The sequence below is a fragment of the Tursiops truncatus genome, chromosome 14 (assembly GCF_011762595.2).
Source record: "Tursiops truncatus isolate mTurTru1 chromosome 14, mTurTru1.mat.Y, whole genome shotgun sequence".
NCBI lineage: Eukaryota > Metazoa > Chordata > Mammalia > Artiodactyla > Delphinidae > Tursiops > Tursiops truncatus.
Window position 1 is genome coordinate 53,736,090 of NC_047047.1, and position 14,601 is coordinate 53,750,690.

The following is a 14,601-nucleotide window of genomic DNA, read 5'->3' on the forward strand; positions in this document are numbered from 1 at the left end:
TTTAAGATATGATTAAGTTAAAGATCTTAAAATGAGATAATCTTGGATTATCTGGATGGGCCTTAATGCCACTGCAAGTGGCATTGTAAGAGGGAGGCAGAGGGAAATGTGACAAAAAGAAAAGGAGGAGTCATTGTGACGGTGGTGATAGAGATTGGCATGCTGTGGCTATAAGCCAGGGAATGCTGGCAGCCACCAGAAGCTGAAAGAGACGAGGAATGATTCTCCCTTAGAGACTTGAGAGAGAGCATGGCCCTACAGACACCTTGATTTCAGACTTCTGGCTTCCAGAACTGTGAGAAAATAAATTTATGTGGTTTTAAGCCACCAAGGTCATGGTAATATGTTACAGCATCCACAGAAAATGAATAGAGGAATACCCATCAGTTTAGGGAATTTCAGTGGTACTACAACTGAATTTAGAAAATAAGGTTTTACCTGAGAGTGATTGATTATCCATTTAACAAAAAGTTTTCTGTGCATTCCTATATTTATAGTTAACACCTAGGTGTATGGGAAATATCTAGGCTGAATTATACTGGTAATTTTTCAATTGAGAGAATAGTTTAATATATTTAAATATACTTTAAAAGTGAAAAACCTGTGTCATCTTTCTAATGAATGAGTCATGTATAATTGGGCATTGACTGATGGCACAGTAATGATGTTAATTAAACAACTGGGAAGTAATGTAAATAGAGCAAACCATACTGTACCCATTAACTGTAAAGGAGGCTAAAGAAGCATGACTGAAAAATACAGGATAGGAAATGTAAACTCATTCTTCATCTTTATCTCAAGAATACTAATGTAGGTTTTTATATTATTTTATAGAAAGACTGTGATTTGGGATTAGTTAAAATGGCTTTTGCCTTTCCTCAAGTATGTCCTAGTTCAAGAAGAATAAGCCACATACATCTTTCTCATTTGGAATAAAATGTCACAATATTCATGGTGAAAAATTGGATTCCACAATTAGATTAAAAGGGCTTGTTCAGGGCTTCCCTGGTGGCGCAGTGGTTGAGAGTCCGCCTGCCGATGCAGGGGACGCGGGTTCGTGCCCCCGTCCGGGAAGATCCCACGTGTCGCGGAGCGGCTGGGCCCGTGAGCCATGGCCGCTGAGCCTGCGCGTCCGGAGCCTGTGCTCCGCAACGGGAGAGGCCACAACAGTGAGAGGCCCGCGTACCGCAAAAAACAAAACAAAACAAAAAAAAATGGGCTTGTTCAACAAATAATTTATTTAGTGCCAAGGATACACAGTATACAAAACAGAGTGCTTCCCATTTTAGAGCTTAGACTTTAGTGAAGATAGACAGACTAAGTAAGTCAACAAGTGATATGTAGAATTTCAGATGGAGATAAGTAGTACGAAAAAATATTTCAAGAAGAAAAGTGCAGGGAAGTATAGAGTGCCTGGGAGTTTGGGAGTAATAGCTCTTTCATACAATCGTGTCAGAGAAGGCTTCCAATTTGAGCAGAGCTCTTAACTAACCAATGGGTCAAAGGGGAAATTAGAAAATACTTTGAGAGGAAAGAAAACAAAAACACAACTTACCAAAACTTATAGGATGAAGCAAAAGCACTGCTAATAGAGAGATTTATATAACTGTAAATGCCTACATTATGTAAGACAAAAAGATCTCAAATGAATAACCTAACTTTACACCTCATGGAATTAGAAAAAGAAGAGCATACTTACCCCACAGTTACAGAAAGAAGGAAGTAATAAAGATTAGAATGGAGAGAATGGAGATAAATGAAATAGAGAATAGAAAAACAATACAGAGAATCAGCAAAACCAGAAGTTGTTGTTTTTTTTTAAGATCAACAAAGTTGACAAAGTTTTAGCTATACTAAGAATAAAAAAAAGATGTAAATCACTAAAATCAGAAATAAAATTAGAGACATTTCTGCTGACTTTACAGAAATAAAAAAGGTTATAAGACAGTACTGTGAACAATTATATTGTATTTCTGATAAATTAGGTAACCTACATGAAATGGACAAATTCCTAGTAATATACAAATTGCCGACTCAAGAAGTAGAAAATTTGAACAGACCTATAACAAATAAAGAGATGGAGTCAAAAGCCTCTCAAAAGAAAAGCTCTCAGCAAAGAAAAGTCCAAGGGGAGTGGCTTCATTGGTATATTCCGCCAAACATTTAAAGAAGAATTAATGCCGTTCCTTCTCAAACTTCAAAAAAATTGGAGGAAGGAACATTTCCTAACTCATTCTATGAAGCCAGCATCACTCTGATACCACAAGAAAACTACAGCTGTATCTTATATAAATATAGGTGCAGAAATTCTCAAGAAAATGCTAGAAAACCAAATCCAACAGCATATTAAAAGTATTATATACCATGACTAAGTAAGTGGAATTTATCCCAGGAACACAAGGGTGTTTCAGCATAAGAAAATATAGTAAATGTAATGCACTACATTAGAACAAAAGAAAAAAAAAAACATGATAATCTCAATGGAGAAAAAGTATTGACAAAATTCCACACCCTTTTAGACAAATAAACACTTAGCAAACTAGGAATAGAAGAAAACTTCCTCATTATGATAAAGGACACTCATGAAAAGCCCATAGACAACACCATATTCAATGGTGAAAGACCGAAAGTTCCTCCCCTATGATCAGGAGCAAGACACAGATGCTTACTTTCACTGCTGCTATTCACCGTTGTACCAGAAGTTTTAGCCAGAGGAATTAGGTAAGAAAAAGAAATGAAAGGTGTCCGAATTGGAAAAGAAGAGGCAGATTTGAGCAGAGGTGTGATTGAAGTGACAAAAACTTCATTTGCTTGCCCTATGAATTTCACAGGGTTGGACTAACTTGCGAGTTAAGATTAAATGAATTCACATGCTGATTTATATTGAGCAACATTCCTCTAATTAAGCATAGAAATGTTTTCAGGTATTACGAGGGGTTAATTCATTAAATGTTAAAGGTTCTTCACATCCTGCTATGAAATCCTTATTCCCATAGGTTTACTCTTAGCCTTAAGAATTAAATAGATTTGGTGACTGTCATCATTCTTTAGTGATAGTTTTTCTGTTAATTTCTTTGTTGGTTGAAAGTCATCTTTTTTTGAGAAGAGCTTTTGGGAAAATGTAGTTCTTAATTTCTTGCACATTCAAAAATGTTTATATTGCTGTTATACTTGATACTGGAATGGGATTTTGATATGTAGATTTTCATCACCCCTTTTCTCCCTAAGGATTTGGTAAGCATTGCTCCACTCTCTTCTAGCACTACATACTGCTGTGGCAAAGAGTGAAGCCAGCCTGATTTTTTCCACGTTGTAGATGAATTGAACTTTTTGCCTGAATGGCAAAAAGATTCCTTCTTTACTGTTGATGCCCAGGAATGGTATTAGGATATGTCTTTTTTTTTTTTCAATAAATATAATCGTTTATTTCAATGGTTAATAATGTAAATGTTACTTTAAAAAAATCAACCTGTTCACACATTTGTATATTAAACACTGAAATGATTATTCCATATTGATAGTAATTTTAACCTTTTTTTTTTTTTGTAACAGTCAATCTTTATTAAAAAAAAAACTGGGGCTTCCCTGGTGGCGCAGTGGTTGAGAGTCCACCTGCCAATGCAGGGGACACGGGTTCATGCCCCGGTCTGGGAAGATCCCACATGCCGCGGAGCGGCTGGGCCTGTGAGCCATGGCCGCTGAGCCTGAGCGTCCGGAGCCTGTGCTCCGCAACGGGAGAGGCCAGAACAGTGAGAGGCCTGCGTACCGCAAAAAAAAAACAAACAAAAACAACAAAAAAAACAAGGAAACAAACAAAAAAAAATTGGGGGTAATATTTTTATAATAGACTATGGGCAATGCAGATACCTCAACTTATCCATCAATTATGTTTATCTGTGTTATATTAGGAAATTCACAGAGTAATCAACCTACTCGGGTATTTATTTGAGGGAGACCTAACATTCTGGGGTTTTTTTTTTTTTTTTTTTTTTTGCGGTACACGGGCCCCTCTCCTGCCGCGGAGCACAGGCTCTGGACGCGCAGGCCCAGCGGCCATGGCTCATGGGCCCAGCTGCTCCGCGGCACGTGGGATTCTCCTGGACCGGGGCACGAACCCACGTCCCCTGCATCGGCAGGCGGACCCTCAACCACTGCACCACCAGGGAAGCCCACATTCTGTTTTGTTTACATCACTGCCTCCTCTTCCATCCTCCACTCTGATTCTTTCAGTCAACCAAACCTAAGTGCAAGTAATACATGTAGTTGAATGGATGCCTAGGGAAAACTACATATTTGAATAAGATTCAAATCAAACAGGCAGATTTTTAAATTATTTAAAGGATATGTCATTGTATTGATTATTCTATGTCAGTTCACCTAAGACATGGTAGGCCTTTGGATTCTAGGATAAGAAAGTTTATGAAGGTTTTTTTAAAAGGTGTATTCCTGAATTTATTTGTTTGTACTTGTTTATTTGAAAAATAACTTAGGTATCTTGTATAATAATATATAACTTTTTGAAAGAGAATGGAATAGTTTTAAACAAATCTTTAAAAACTACTTATTTCCTTTCGTTTGTCTCTAGGTATTTTTTGATTTCTTCAGTGATCCATTGGTTGTTTAGTAGCATATTGTTTAGCCTCTATGTGTTTGAATTTTGCAGTGTTTTTCTTGTAGTTGATTTCTAGCCTTATAATGTTGTGGTCAGAAAAGATGCTTGATATGATTTCAGTTTTCTTAAATTTACCAAGGCTTGCTTTGTGGCCTAGCATGTAATTTATCCTGGAGAATGTTCCATGTACTCTTGAAAAGAATGTGGACTCTGCTTCTTTCGGATGGAATGCTCTTTAAATATCAATGAAGTCCATGTGGTCTAATGTGTCATTTAAGTCCTGTGTTTCCTTATTGATTTTCTTTCTGGATAATCTGTCCATTGATGTAAGTGAGGTGTTAAAGTCCCCCACTATTATTGTGTTACTGCCAATTTCTCCTTTTATGTCTGTTAACATTTGCCTTATATATTGAGGTGCTCCAATATTGGGTGCATATATATTTATCGTTGTTATATCTCCTTCTTGGATTGATCCTTTGATCATTATGTAGTGTCCTTCTTTGTCTCTTGTGACAGTCTTTATTTTAAAGTCTATTTTATCTGATGCTAATATTGCTACTCTGGCTTTCTTTTGATTTCCATTCATGTGGAATACGTTTTTCTATCCCCTCACTTGCAGTCTGTATGTGTCTCTAGATCTGTATGAGTTTCTCATAGGCAGCATATATATGGGTCCTGTTTTTGTATCCATTCAGCCAGTCTGTGTCTTTTGGTTCGAGCATTTAGTCCATTTACATTTAAGGTAATTATTGATATGTTCTTATTGACATTTTATTAATTGTTTTGGATTTGTTTTTGTAGGTCTTATTTTCCCCCCTTTTGTTTTTATGGTAAAACTTTTATGATAAAAACTCTTCAGAAAGTAGGCATAGAGAGAACATACCTCAACATAATAAAGGCCATATATGATGGACCCACAGCTAACATCATACTCAATGGTGAAATGCAAAAAGCATTTCCTCTAAGATCAGGAGCAAGACAAGGATGCCCACTCTCGCCACTTTTATTCAACATAGTTTTGGAAGTCCTAGCCACAGCAGTCAGAAAAAGAAAAAGAAATAAAAGGAATCCAAATTGGAAAAGAAGTAAGACTGTTACTGTTTGCAGATGACATGTTGCTATACATAGAAAATCCTAAAGATGCTACCTGAAAACTTCTAGAGCTCATCAATGAATTTGGTAAAGTTGCAGGATACAAAATTAATATACAGAAATCTGTTGTATTTCTATACACAAACAGTGAAATATCAGAAAGAGAAATTAAGGAAACAATCCCATTTATCATTGTAGGCAAAGTAGGCAAAAGACCTATACCCCCCAAAACTGTAAGACACTGATGAAAGAAATTGAAGATGACACAAACTGATGGAAAGATACACCATGTTCTTGGATTGGAAGAATGAATAATGTTGAAATGACCATAATACCCAAGGCAGTCTACAGATTCAGTACAATCCCTACCAAATTACCAATGGCATTTTTCACAGTACTAGAATAAAAAATTTTTAAGTTTGTATGAAAACACGAAAGACCCCCGAACAGCCAAAACAATCTTGAGAAAGAAGAATAGAGCTGGAGGAATCACTTTTCCTGACTTCAGACTATACTACAAAGCTACAGTCATCAAAAAAGTATGGTACTGGCACAAAAACAGACACATAGATCAATGGAACAGGATAAAAAGCCCAGAAGTAAACTGATTCACTTATGGTCAGTTAATCTGCAACAAAGGAGGCAAGAATATACAGTGGAGAAAAGACATTCTCTTCAATAAGTGGTGCTGGGAAAACTGGACAGCTACACGTAAAAGAAAGAAATTAGAACATTCTCTAACACCATATACAAAAATAAACTCAAAATGGATTAAAAACCTAAATATAAGACTGGATACTATAAAACTCTTAGAGGAAAGCATTAGCAGAACACTCTTTGACATAAATTGCAGCGATATTTTATGGGTCCATCTCCTAGAGTAATGGAAATAAAAACAAATAAACAAATGGAACCTATTTAAACTTAAAAGCTTTTGCACAACAAAGGAAACCACAAACAAAATGAAAGGACAACTTACAGACTGGGAGAAAATATTTGCAAACGATGCTACAGCCAAGGGATTAATTTCCAAAATATACAAACAGCTCATATAGCTTAATATCAAAAAAACAAACAACTCAATCTAAAAATGGGCAGAAGACCTAAATAGACATTTCTTCAAAGAAGACATACAGATGGCCAACTGACACATGAAAAGATTCTCAGTGTCACTAATTATTAGAGGAATGCAAATCAAAACTACAATGAGGGCTTCCCTGGTGGCGCAGGGGTTGAGAGTCTGCCTGCCGATGTAGGGGACACGGGTTCGTGCCCCGGTCCAGGAAGATCCCACATGCCGCGGAGTGGCTGGGCCTGTGAGTCATGGCCGCTGAGCCTGCACGTCCGGAGCCTGTGCTCCGCAACAGGAGAGACCACAACAGTGAGAGGCCTGCGTACCGCAAACAGCAACAACAGCAACAAAAAAAACTACAATGAGCAGGAATTCCCTGGCAGTCCAGTGGTTAAGACTCTGCGCCTCCACTGCAGGGGGCCTGGGTTCGATCCCGCCTCAGGGAACTAAGATCCTGCAAGCCCAGGATTTTTTTTGGTGTGGCAAAAAAAACTACTACAATGAGGTATCACCTAACACCAGTTAGAATGGCCATCATTAAAAGGTCTACAGATAATGAATGCTGGAGAGAGTGTGGAGAAAAAGGAACCCTCCTATACTGTTGGTGGGAATATAAATTGGTGCAGCCACTATGGAGAACAGTATGGAGATTCCTTAAAAAACTAAAAATAGACCTACCATATGATCCTGCAATCCCACTCCTGGGTATATATCGGGAAGTGACAAAAACTCTAATTCAAAAAGATACATACACCTCAGTGTTCACAGCAGTACTGTTTACAATAACAAGACTTGGAAACAACCTAAATGCCCATTAACGAATGAATAAAGAAGATGTGGTGTGTGTGTACATAGACATACACACACACACACACACACACACACACACACACACAATGGAATACTACTCAGCCATAAAAAGGAAAGAAATAATGCCATTTGCAGCAACATGGGTGAACCTAGATATTATCGTATTAAGTGAAGTCAGAGAAGGACAAATATGTCAATTATATGTGGAATCTTAAAAAATGATACAAATGAACTTATTTACAAAGCAGAAAGAGACACAGACAAAAAAAACAAACTTATGGTTAGCAAAGGGGCTAGTGGGGTGCAGGGGGGGCGATTGTGATTAATGTATACATACTACTACATATCAAATGGATAAATAACAGGGACCTACAGTATAACACAGGGAACTATATTCAATATCTTGTAATAACCTATAATGGAAAAGAATCTGAAAAGGAGTGTGTGTGTGTGTGTGTGTGTGTGTGTGTGTGTGTGTGTAAATATATATATCTGAATCACTTTGGTGTACACCTGAAACTAACACATTGTATAGGAACTATTCTTCAATTTTTAAAAGTGGTTATTGAAAAATATTTCCTATTTGTAGAATTGTAATACTTATTATTTTATCATTTTAGTAAATAAATTATTGGAAATATTTTTTACGCTGTTGTGGGTAAAATATAAGGTGTGAGTTCTTACACTAATTTTCTATAAATTTGGACACATAATTTCAAAATGTTGATTTCCTTTTCCTGCTGTTCACTTCAAAAAAATTTTTTTTTTAAATTTTTAGGTAGAGTCCAAACAGTATATCAGCTGAGTCATGATATTGATGTTGGTCGTTTCCAAACGCTAATGGAATGTTTAACTGGCACTTTTGAAGAAGTGAAAATTTTAGCATTTGATCTTCTAATGAAGTTACCAAAAACATTTGTACAATTTCAGGTATTTGGACTTTTCTTCTGTTAGTGTAAATGTGGTGTATGCATGAAAACTTTCTATCTTAGCAGCAGTTAAAGCAGTCTGTGGATTGTCCAGGCTCTTTGCATCTGCCTTCTTACTAAATCTTCTGTTTCAGTTATCATTAATACCTCTCCTGTTGCAGGTAGTGGAATGGAGAAGGTAGGGATGGGTAGTGGGGAAGGAGGAAATATTGTAAGAGAAACAAAATCCAAATCAGTGATCTTTGCTTTTTTAAAAAAAATTGTTTTGATAAAAAGGGAGGTGTAGGAGGCAGTAGGTTTTATTGTTTACAAGATTATTGGTAGATTTCAGTTAACTGTGGTCTCCCCAGTTCCCTTGGACATGTTAATATTCGATCAAAACACATCACTTACAGTAACTTGATTTTTTTTTTAGATAATCTCCCTGCATAGTAGACTGGGAAGCTTAGTGTAAATGAGGTAGAGAACATGTTTCTGATCTTCCAACAAGTAATAGCTAAACTGAGACTGAAACTCAGAGTACTTGAGGTTAACAGCATTTTTCTCCCTGGGTGTTGTACCCCATCCCCAGCCCCCATGCTCTTCCTGATGCCTTGCACTTCCCACCATGGGGTGAGAATCAAAGATGGTCTCAGGGGTGAAGGCAAAGCTTGGGGATGGGTCTTCAGGAGACCCTGGTACTTGGCTCTACCCTTGAAGCTTATTCTGGGGCACTGAGGTCACCAGCAGCTGTCGGGTCACTGGCTCTAGAGCTTTGCTGTGGCTCCCTGTTGGAGCTGTATACAGGCCACGGGAGCCTTTAGGGGTGGGAGCTGAGCCATGGTCTGGGCTCTAGCTATTTGGCTCTGTTTAGGTATGGCAGTTTGTAGATGCAGTGGGATTCTGTCGGAGCACATGTCAGAGAGCCTAAGGTGTCTTACCACTGCTTCTGGACGGCATTGCAAAATCTCAAACATTTCTGACTTGGGTTCACATTGAAAGTTGCTCCCTGGTGTCCACCTATCCTGGTGGTCTTTCAGGTGCCCTGATGTGCAGAAACTTCTTTGGTACTTAGGCTGCTAACTTTTGTACTTTATAAGCATTTTTAAAGAAGATGCTTTCTCTTTCTCTGTTTCCCCTTCCACCAACCCTCGCCTCTTACCATTCATCTCACTGTAGCTTCGTATCATATGTATAACTATGCCTCATTCCTGGCTAGTATTTTGAGAGTATCTGGAGTGGGGAAAGGTATATATTATGGCACCTATATGAAAGACCTGGTCCTTACATGGACTATGAAGGCCCCTCAGGGGGGCTCTGTGTATCTAATTTGATAAACACATGCTTGGTATATAGACACAACTTAAAGAATTCAGGAAACTTAGTAGCACATATAGCTTGCTATAGGATTCTGGTAGTTATATATTTGGTCTGGCTTGTGTATTAGTAAATGGTCCCAGATTGAAGATTTTAAATTCAAGATTTTAAAATATTAGTTATGTATTATATTTTCAAAGTCTTTCTTTGGGTATACCCTATGTAATATGTAATTAACTTTTTTAATATAGCTAACTTGAAAACATTTTTTGAATGCTAGCCTAATCTCTCTAAGGATCTGTATATTCATATTTTGATGGCATATCTTTCTAATATATGACTTTACTACTCACCTAGTCTCTTGCCCTTCTTTCTTGTGGAGCTACATATCCAAGGTCTTTATATTTTGATTGACCTGAGATGATAGAACAAAGATGCTCTTTTAGATTCCAAAGGCTATTTATTTTGTTTCTTACTAACTGGTTGGTTAGTTTAGGGACTTAACTGTCAGTTACAAAAAATGGTTGAGATGCTTAATTAATTCTTTCTAATATTTATTTAGATTTGAGTTTTAGCCACTGTCTTCCAGTTTTTTAGGTCATAGAAAATTAAACAGCAAATAGCAAAGAATTTAAATAGCAATAGGCTGATATTTGAGTCTATTATTTGATATTAGAAGACATTATTAAATATTGGTATACCTAGATAATGATTTTTTCCCTTATATTAGACAGTTATGAGATAATCCTAGTAGAATCAATACTGTTGAGCAACGAAACCCTAGGTTCCAGTGTGGTGAACATGCAACTTGTCAACTGTGGAGTTGGGACTAGGATCCATGTCTCCTGTCCTCAGCCCTGTACCTTTCCATGTGTATTACAGTGAACTGCCCTTTGTTCTGTCTTCTTGAGGACAGGCTGTGTGAGTGCATGTTTAGATGAGATATAGGTGTGGGAGCTCTAATGCAGAATTTCTGAGGTTGATCTTATCACTTTATTTTTCACACATATACATGGAACTTTGCTAGGAACAGCCTGGTGAATTTGTATTTTCATATGTATGTGTATTTTTCTCCATTGAACTAGCTGTATGGGAAGGGGGTGGGGAGAAAGGCAGGAGCATGACTCCCAGTAAAACAAATCTTGACATACAGAAGAACTCTGGGCTATATAGAAATAACGAAGATGATCTGGTTATAGTATAGCAGAATTTCTACAGGAAAAAGTATACTTTTGCTGAAGAAAGAGGTACTTAAAAAAAAAAGCTTTATCCGGACTTCCCTGGCAGTCCAGTGGTTAAGACTCTGAACTTCCAATGCAGGGGAACTAAGATCCCGCGTGCCACTTGGCGCAGCCTAAAAAAAAAACAAACTCTAGCCTATATTCAGAGAATTAATGTTCATATCGGTTGTCAGTTGTGTGGCATAAATATGTGTTATTCCTTCAAATTAAAGAAATGTTTAAGTGATAATGACTGAGTTTCTGCTTTATCCTAGGATTCAGAGAAACTACAAGGCTTATTCCAGGCAGCACTGGAGCTCAGCACAAGCACCAAACCATATGACTGTGTAACAGCTTCCTACCTACTGAACTTCTTAATCTGGCAGAACGCTCTGCCGTCATCTCTGTCTGCTTACTTAAAAACTCAGCGGGTTGCATGTGGAGATGGGGATAAGTCTGCTGCTCTGGTGGAAAGTAACACATTAATAGGTTCGTATTGAGTAAATGACCTTTTGCTCTTATTTATCAAAACCAATATCTTACTTTCTTCACTATTAATATGGTTGGGCTATCTAATGGTTAAGCACTTTGTGGTTTTTTTTTTTTATTTAAGAGTTTACCAGCTTTGTAGTTTACCAGCATATAAGTATATCATGAATTTCTCCTTTTCAAATAAATAGTTTACTCAACTATATTGCGTCTAAATAGAGGATTCACGTTAAATAAGTGCATATGCAAATGTACATTAATAGAGCTTTTATTTAAATAAGACCTCTTTCTTTACCAAAAATGTACTTTTTTTCTACAGAAATTTTACTATGACTATAGCCAAATCATCTTTGTTAATTCTATATAGAGCAGAGTTCCTTTGTCTGTTGGGGTTTATGTTTTAACTGGCTGTCATACCCTTGCCTTTTACTCTTCCCATATAGCCAGTTCCAAAACCTAGGGTCTGAGTTCATTTAGATCTAATGATTTTAAACAAATATTTGTTGGGGGTTCATGTAGTTAATTTTATCCTAGTAAATCTTCATTTTGGAATTGTACTATAAATAAGGATAGGTAGAGATTTTTATTAAACAAAACAGAGGTCAGATGTTGAAAGAGAGTTGACAATTATTCTCTCCAAGATAGTAGAAAAAGCCATGAAAAAGAGAACTAATAATGGGAGAAAATTAGGAGGCCATGGATAGTTCTGGTGGAAATGTGGCCATAGAGCTGGGGATAGAGAGATGACAGTGCCATGGAACATGACGTGCCGAACTCTAATTGCTTCAGGGCTGGATTCCAGAGGAGACCCCGATAAGATGATAAGAAGAGGTCTGCAATTGGGGTGAACTGGGGAGTTCATACTTCATGTAAAGCCTTTCAAATTTAAGACATTTTTAAACTTTTTGAAATATTTCAAACATACAAAGAATATTTAAATATATAGGATTTAAATAGTAATAATATAAAAATTTCACAAGTTCTGTCCCCAAGCTAGGTAATAACACTCAGCTTAAGAAGTATTGATACAACAGCACCCATAACTTTGAAGCCTCTTCTTTATCCTAGCTCCCTCCTCCTACCATGTAATTACTGCCCTATGTTTTCCTTCCTTCCTTCTTCCCTCCCTCCCTCGCTTTCTCCCTCTCTCCCTTCTGCTGTGCCAGGTCTTAGTTGTGGCATGCAGTCTTCTTAATTGTGGCATGTGAACTCTTAGTTGCATGCCATATGCTGCATGCATGTGAGATCTAGTTCCCCGACTAGGGATCGAACCTGGGCCCCCTGCCTTGGGAGTGCAGATTCTTACCCACTGGACCACTAGGGAAGTCCCTCCTATACACTGTTGATGGGAATGTAGAATGGTCTGGCCCCTTTGGAAAACAATCTGGTAGTTTCTTGAAAGGTTAAACATATAATTACCATATGACTCCACAGTTCCTCTCTTGGGCATTGTCTTAATCAGCTCAGGCTGCTATAACAAGATACCGTAAAGTGGGTGGCTTAAACAATAGGCATTTATTTCTCACACTTCTGGACGCTGGGAAGGTTAAGATTAAGGTGCCAACAGATTTGGTTCCTGGTGAGAACCCTTTTCCTAGTTTGTAACAGCAGCCGTCTCAGTCTGTGCTCACATGGAGGAGAGAGTAAGCTCTGGTCTGTCTTCCTCTTCTTATAAGGACACTAATCCCATCCTGGGGGTCCCACCCTCATGACTCAGCTAAACTTGATTACTTCCTAAAGATTCCACCTTTAAATTTCTGTGCATTGAGGGTGAGGGTTTCAGCATGAATTTGCGGGGGGGGCAAGCAGGGACACACAAACATTCAGTCCATAATGGTCATATACTTAAGAAAAATGAAAACTATGTCCAGACAAAAACTTGTGCATGAATGTTCATAGCAGCATGATTCTTAATAGCCAAAAAGTGGAAACAACTCACATGTACATCATCTGATAAATGGATAAATAAAAGGTGGTATATCCATACAATGGACTGTTACTGAGCTGTTAAAAGTAATGAAATATTAATATATGCTACAACATGGATGAACTTTGAAAGAAGCCACATATTGTATGATTCCATTTATATGGTATGTCCAGAATAGGCAGAAAATGCTTAAGTGGTTGCCTAGGACTGGGGAAGGTGAGAGGTGCAGGGAGGGGAGTGACTGATAATGGGTGAGACTTTTTTGAGGGGGGAAGGATGAGAATGTTCTAAAATTGACTGTGGTGGTGGTTGCACATAGCTGTGAATATCCTAAAAATCCTTGACTTGTACACTTTAAGTGTATAAATTGTATGGTATATGAGTAATAGATCAGTAAAGCCATTGTTTTTTAAAATCTGTCCAAATAGCACATGGCACATAGGCCTGGGGTCTGTTAACCCAGGTAGAGGATGTCTAGGAGAAATGATCCAGAATGAATGCTGTAAATGGATCCAGGAAGTTAGGGCAAAGACACAGTACTACCTTAACTGGAAATGGAGAACAGGCTGGATAACCTTGAAAGATCTCTTTTTTCATTCAAAAACCTCTAGTATAAAGTTCAACTGAGTTGGGTGCTTTCGTGGAAACTGTTCTGCTGTGTACAAATTTGTAAATGTGTTTTTAAACTGGCGTTATTTTGGTGGGTTTTGGTGGGTTTTTTTGCTTTTTCTAGTTATCAAATGCTTGTTGGAAAATCTTGAGGAAGAAGTATCTCGGGCTGAAAATTCTCTGCTTCAGGCAGCAGCATCATTTCCAATGTACGGGCGGGTCCACTGTATAACAGGAGCTTTGCGGAAGCTAGCTCTAAAGTAAGTATATCCCCCCCGCTCTTTCCTCAGTACTCACTTCTGAGCTTTAAACACTTATTGGAATGTGTCCTGGGAAAGGAACATATTGCCTTAAAGGTAATTAAAAATTAGATTTTAAAATGTACATATAGGGCTTCCCTGGTGGTGCAGTGGTTAAGAATCTGCCTGCCAATGCAGGGGATACAGGTTTGAGCCCTGGTCCGGGAAGATCCCACATGCTGCGGAGCAACTGAGCCCGTGTGCCACAACTACTGAGCCTGTGCTCTAGAGCCCGTGAGCCACAAC

General features: G+C 37.9%; 1 protein-coding gene across 8 annotated transcripts in view; it reads left to right on the top strand.

The window, feature by feature from the left end:
* The window catches only part of THADA (THADA armadillo repeat containing), a 313,717-nt gene that overhangs the window by 35,797 nt on the left and 263,319 nt on the right, over nt 1-14,601 (top strand). For all 8 annotated transcript variants that reach the window (XR_012325717.1, XM_073791400.1, XM_073791399.1 and 5 more), the window contains 3 exons: nt 8,365-8,516; nt 11,307-11,520; nt 14,181-14,316. Coding sequence is in view for 7 of the 8 variants with exons in the window: in XM_073791400.1 (XP_073647501.1) it covers nt 8,365-8,516; nt 11,307-11,520; nt 14,181-14,316 (502 nt within the window). In the remaining variant the exon portion in view is untranslated. The remainder of the gene's footprint in view (nt 1-8,364; nt 8,517-11,306; nt 11,521-14,180; nt 14,317-14,601) is intronic.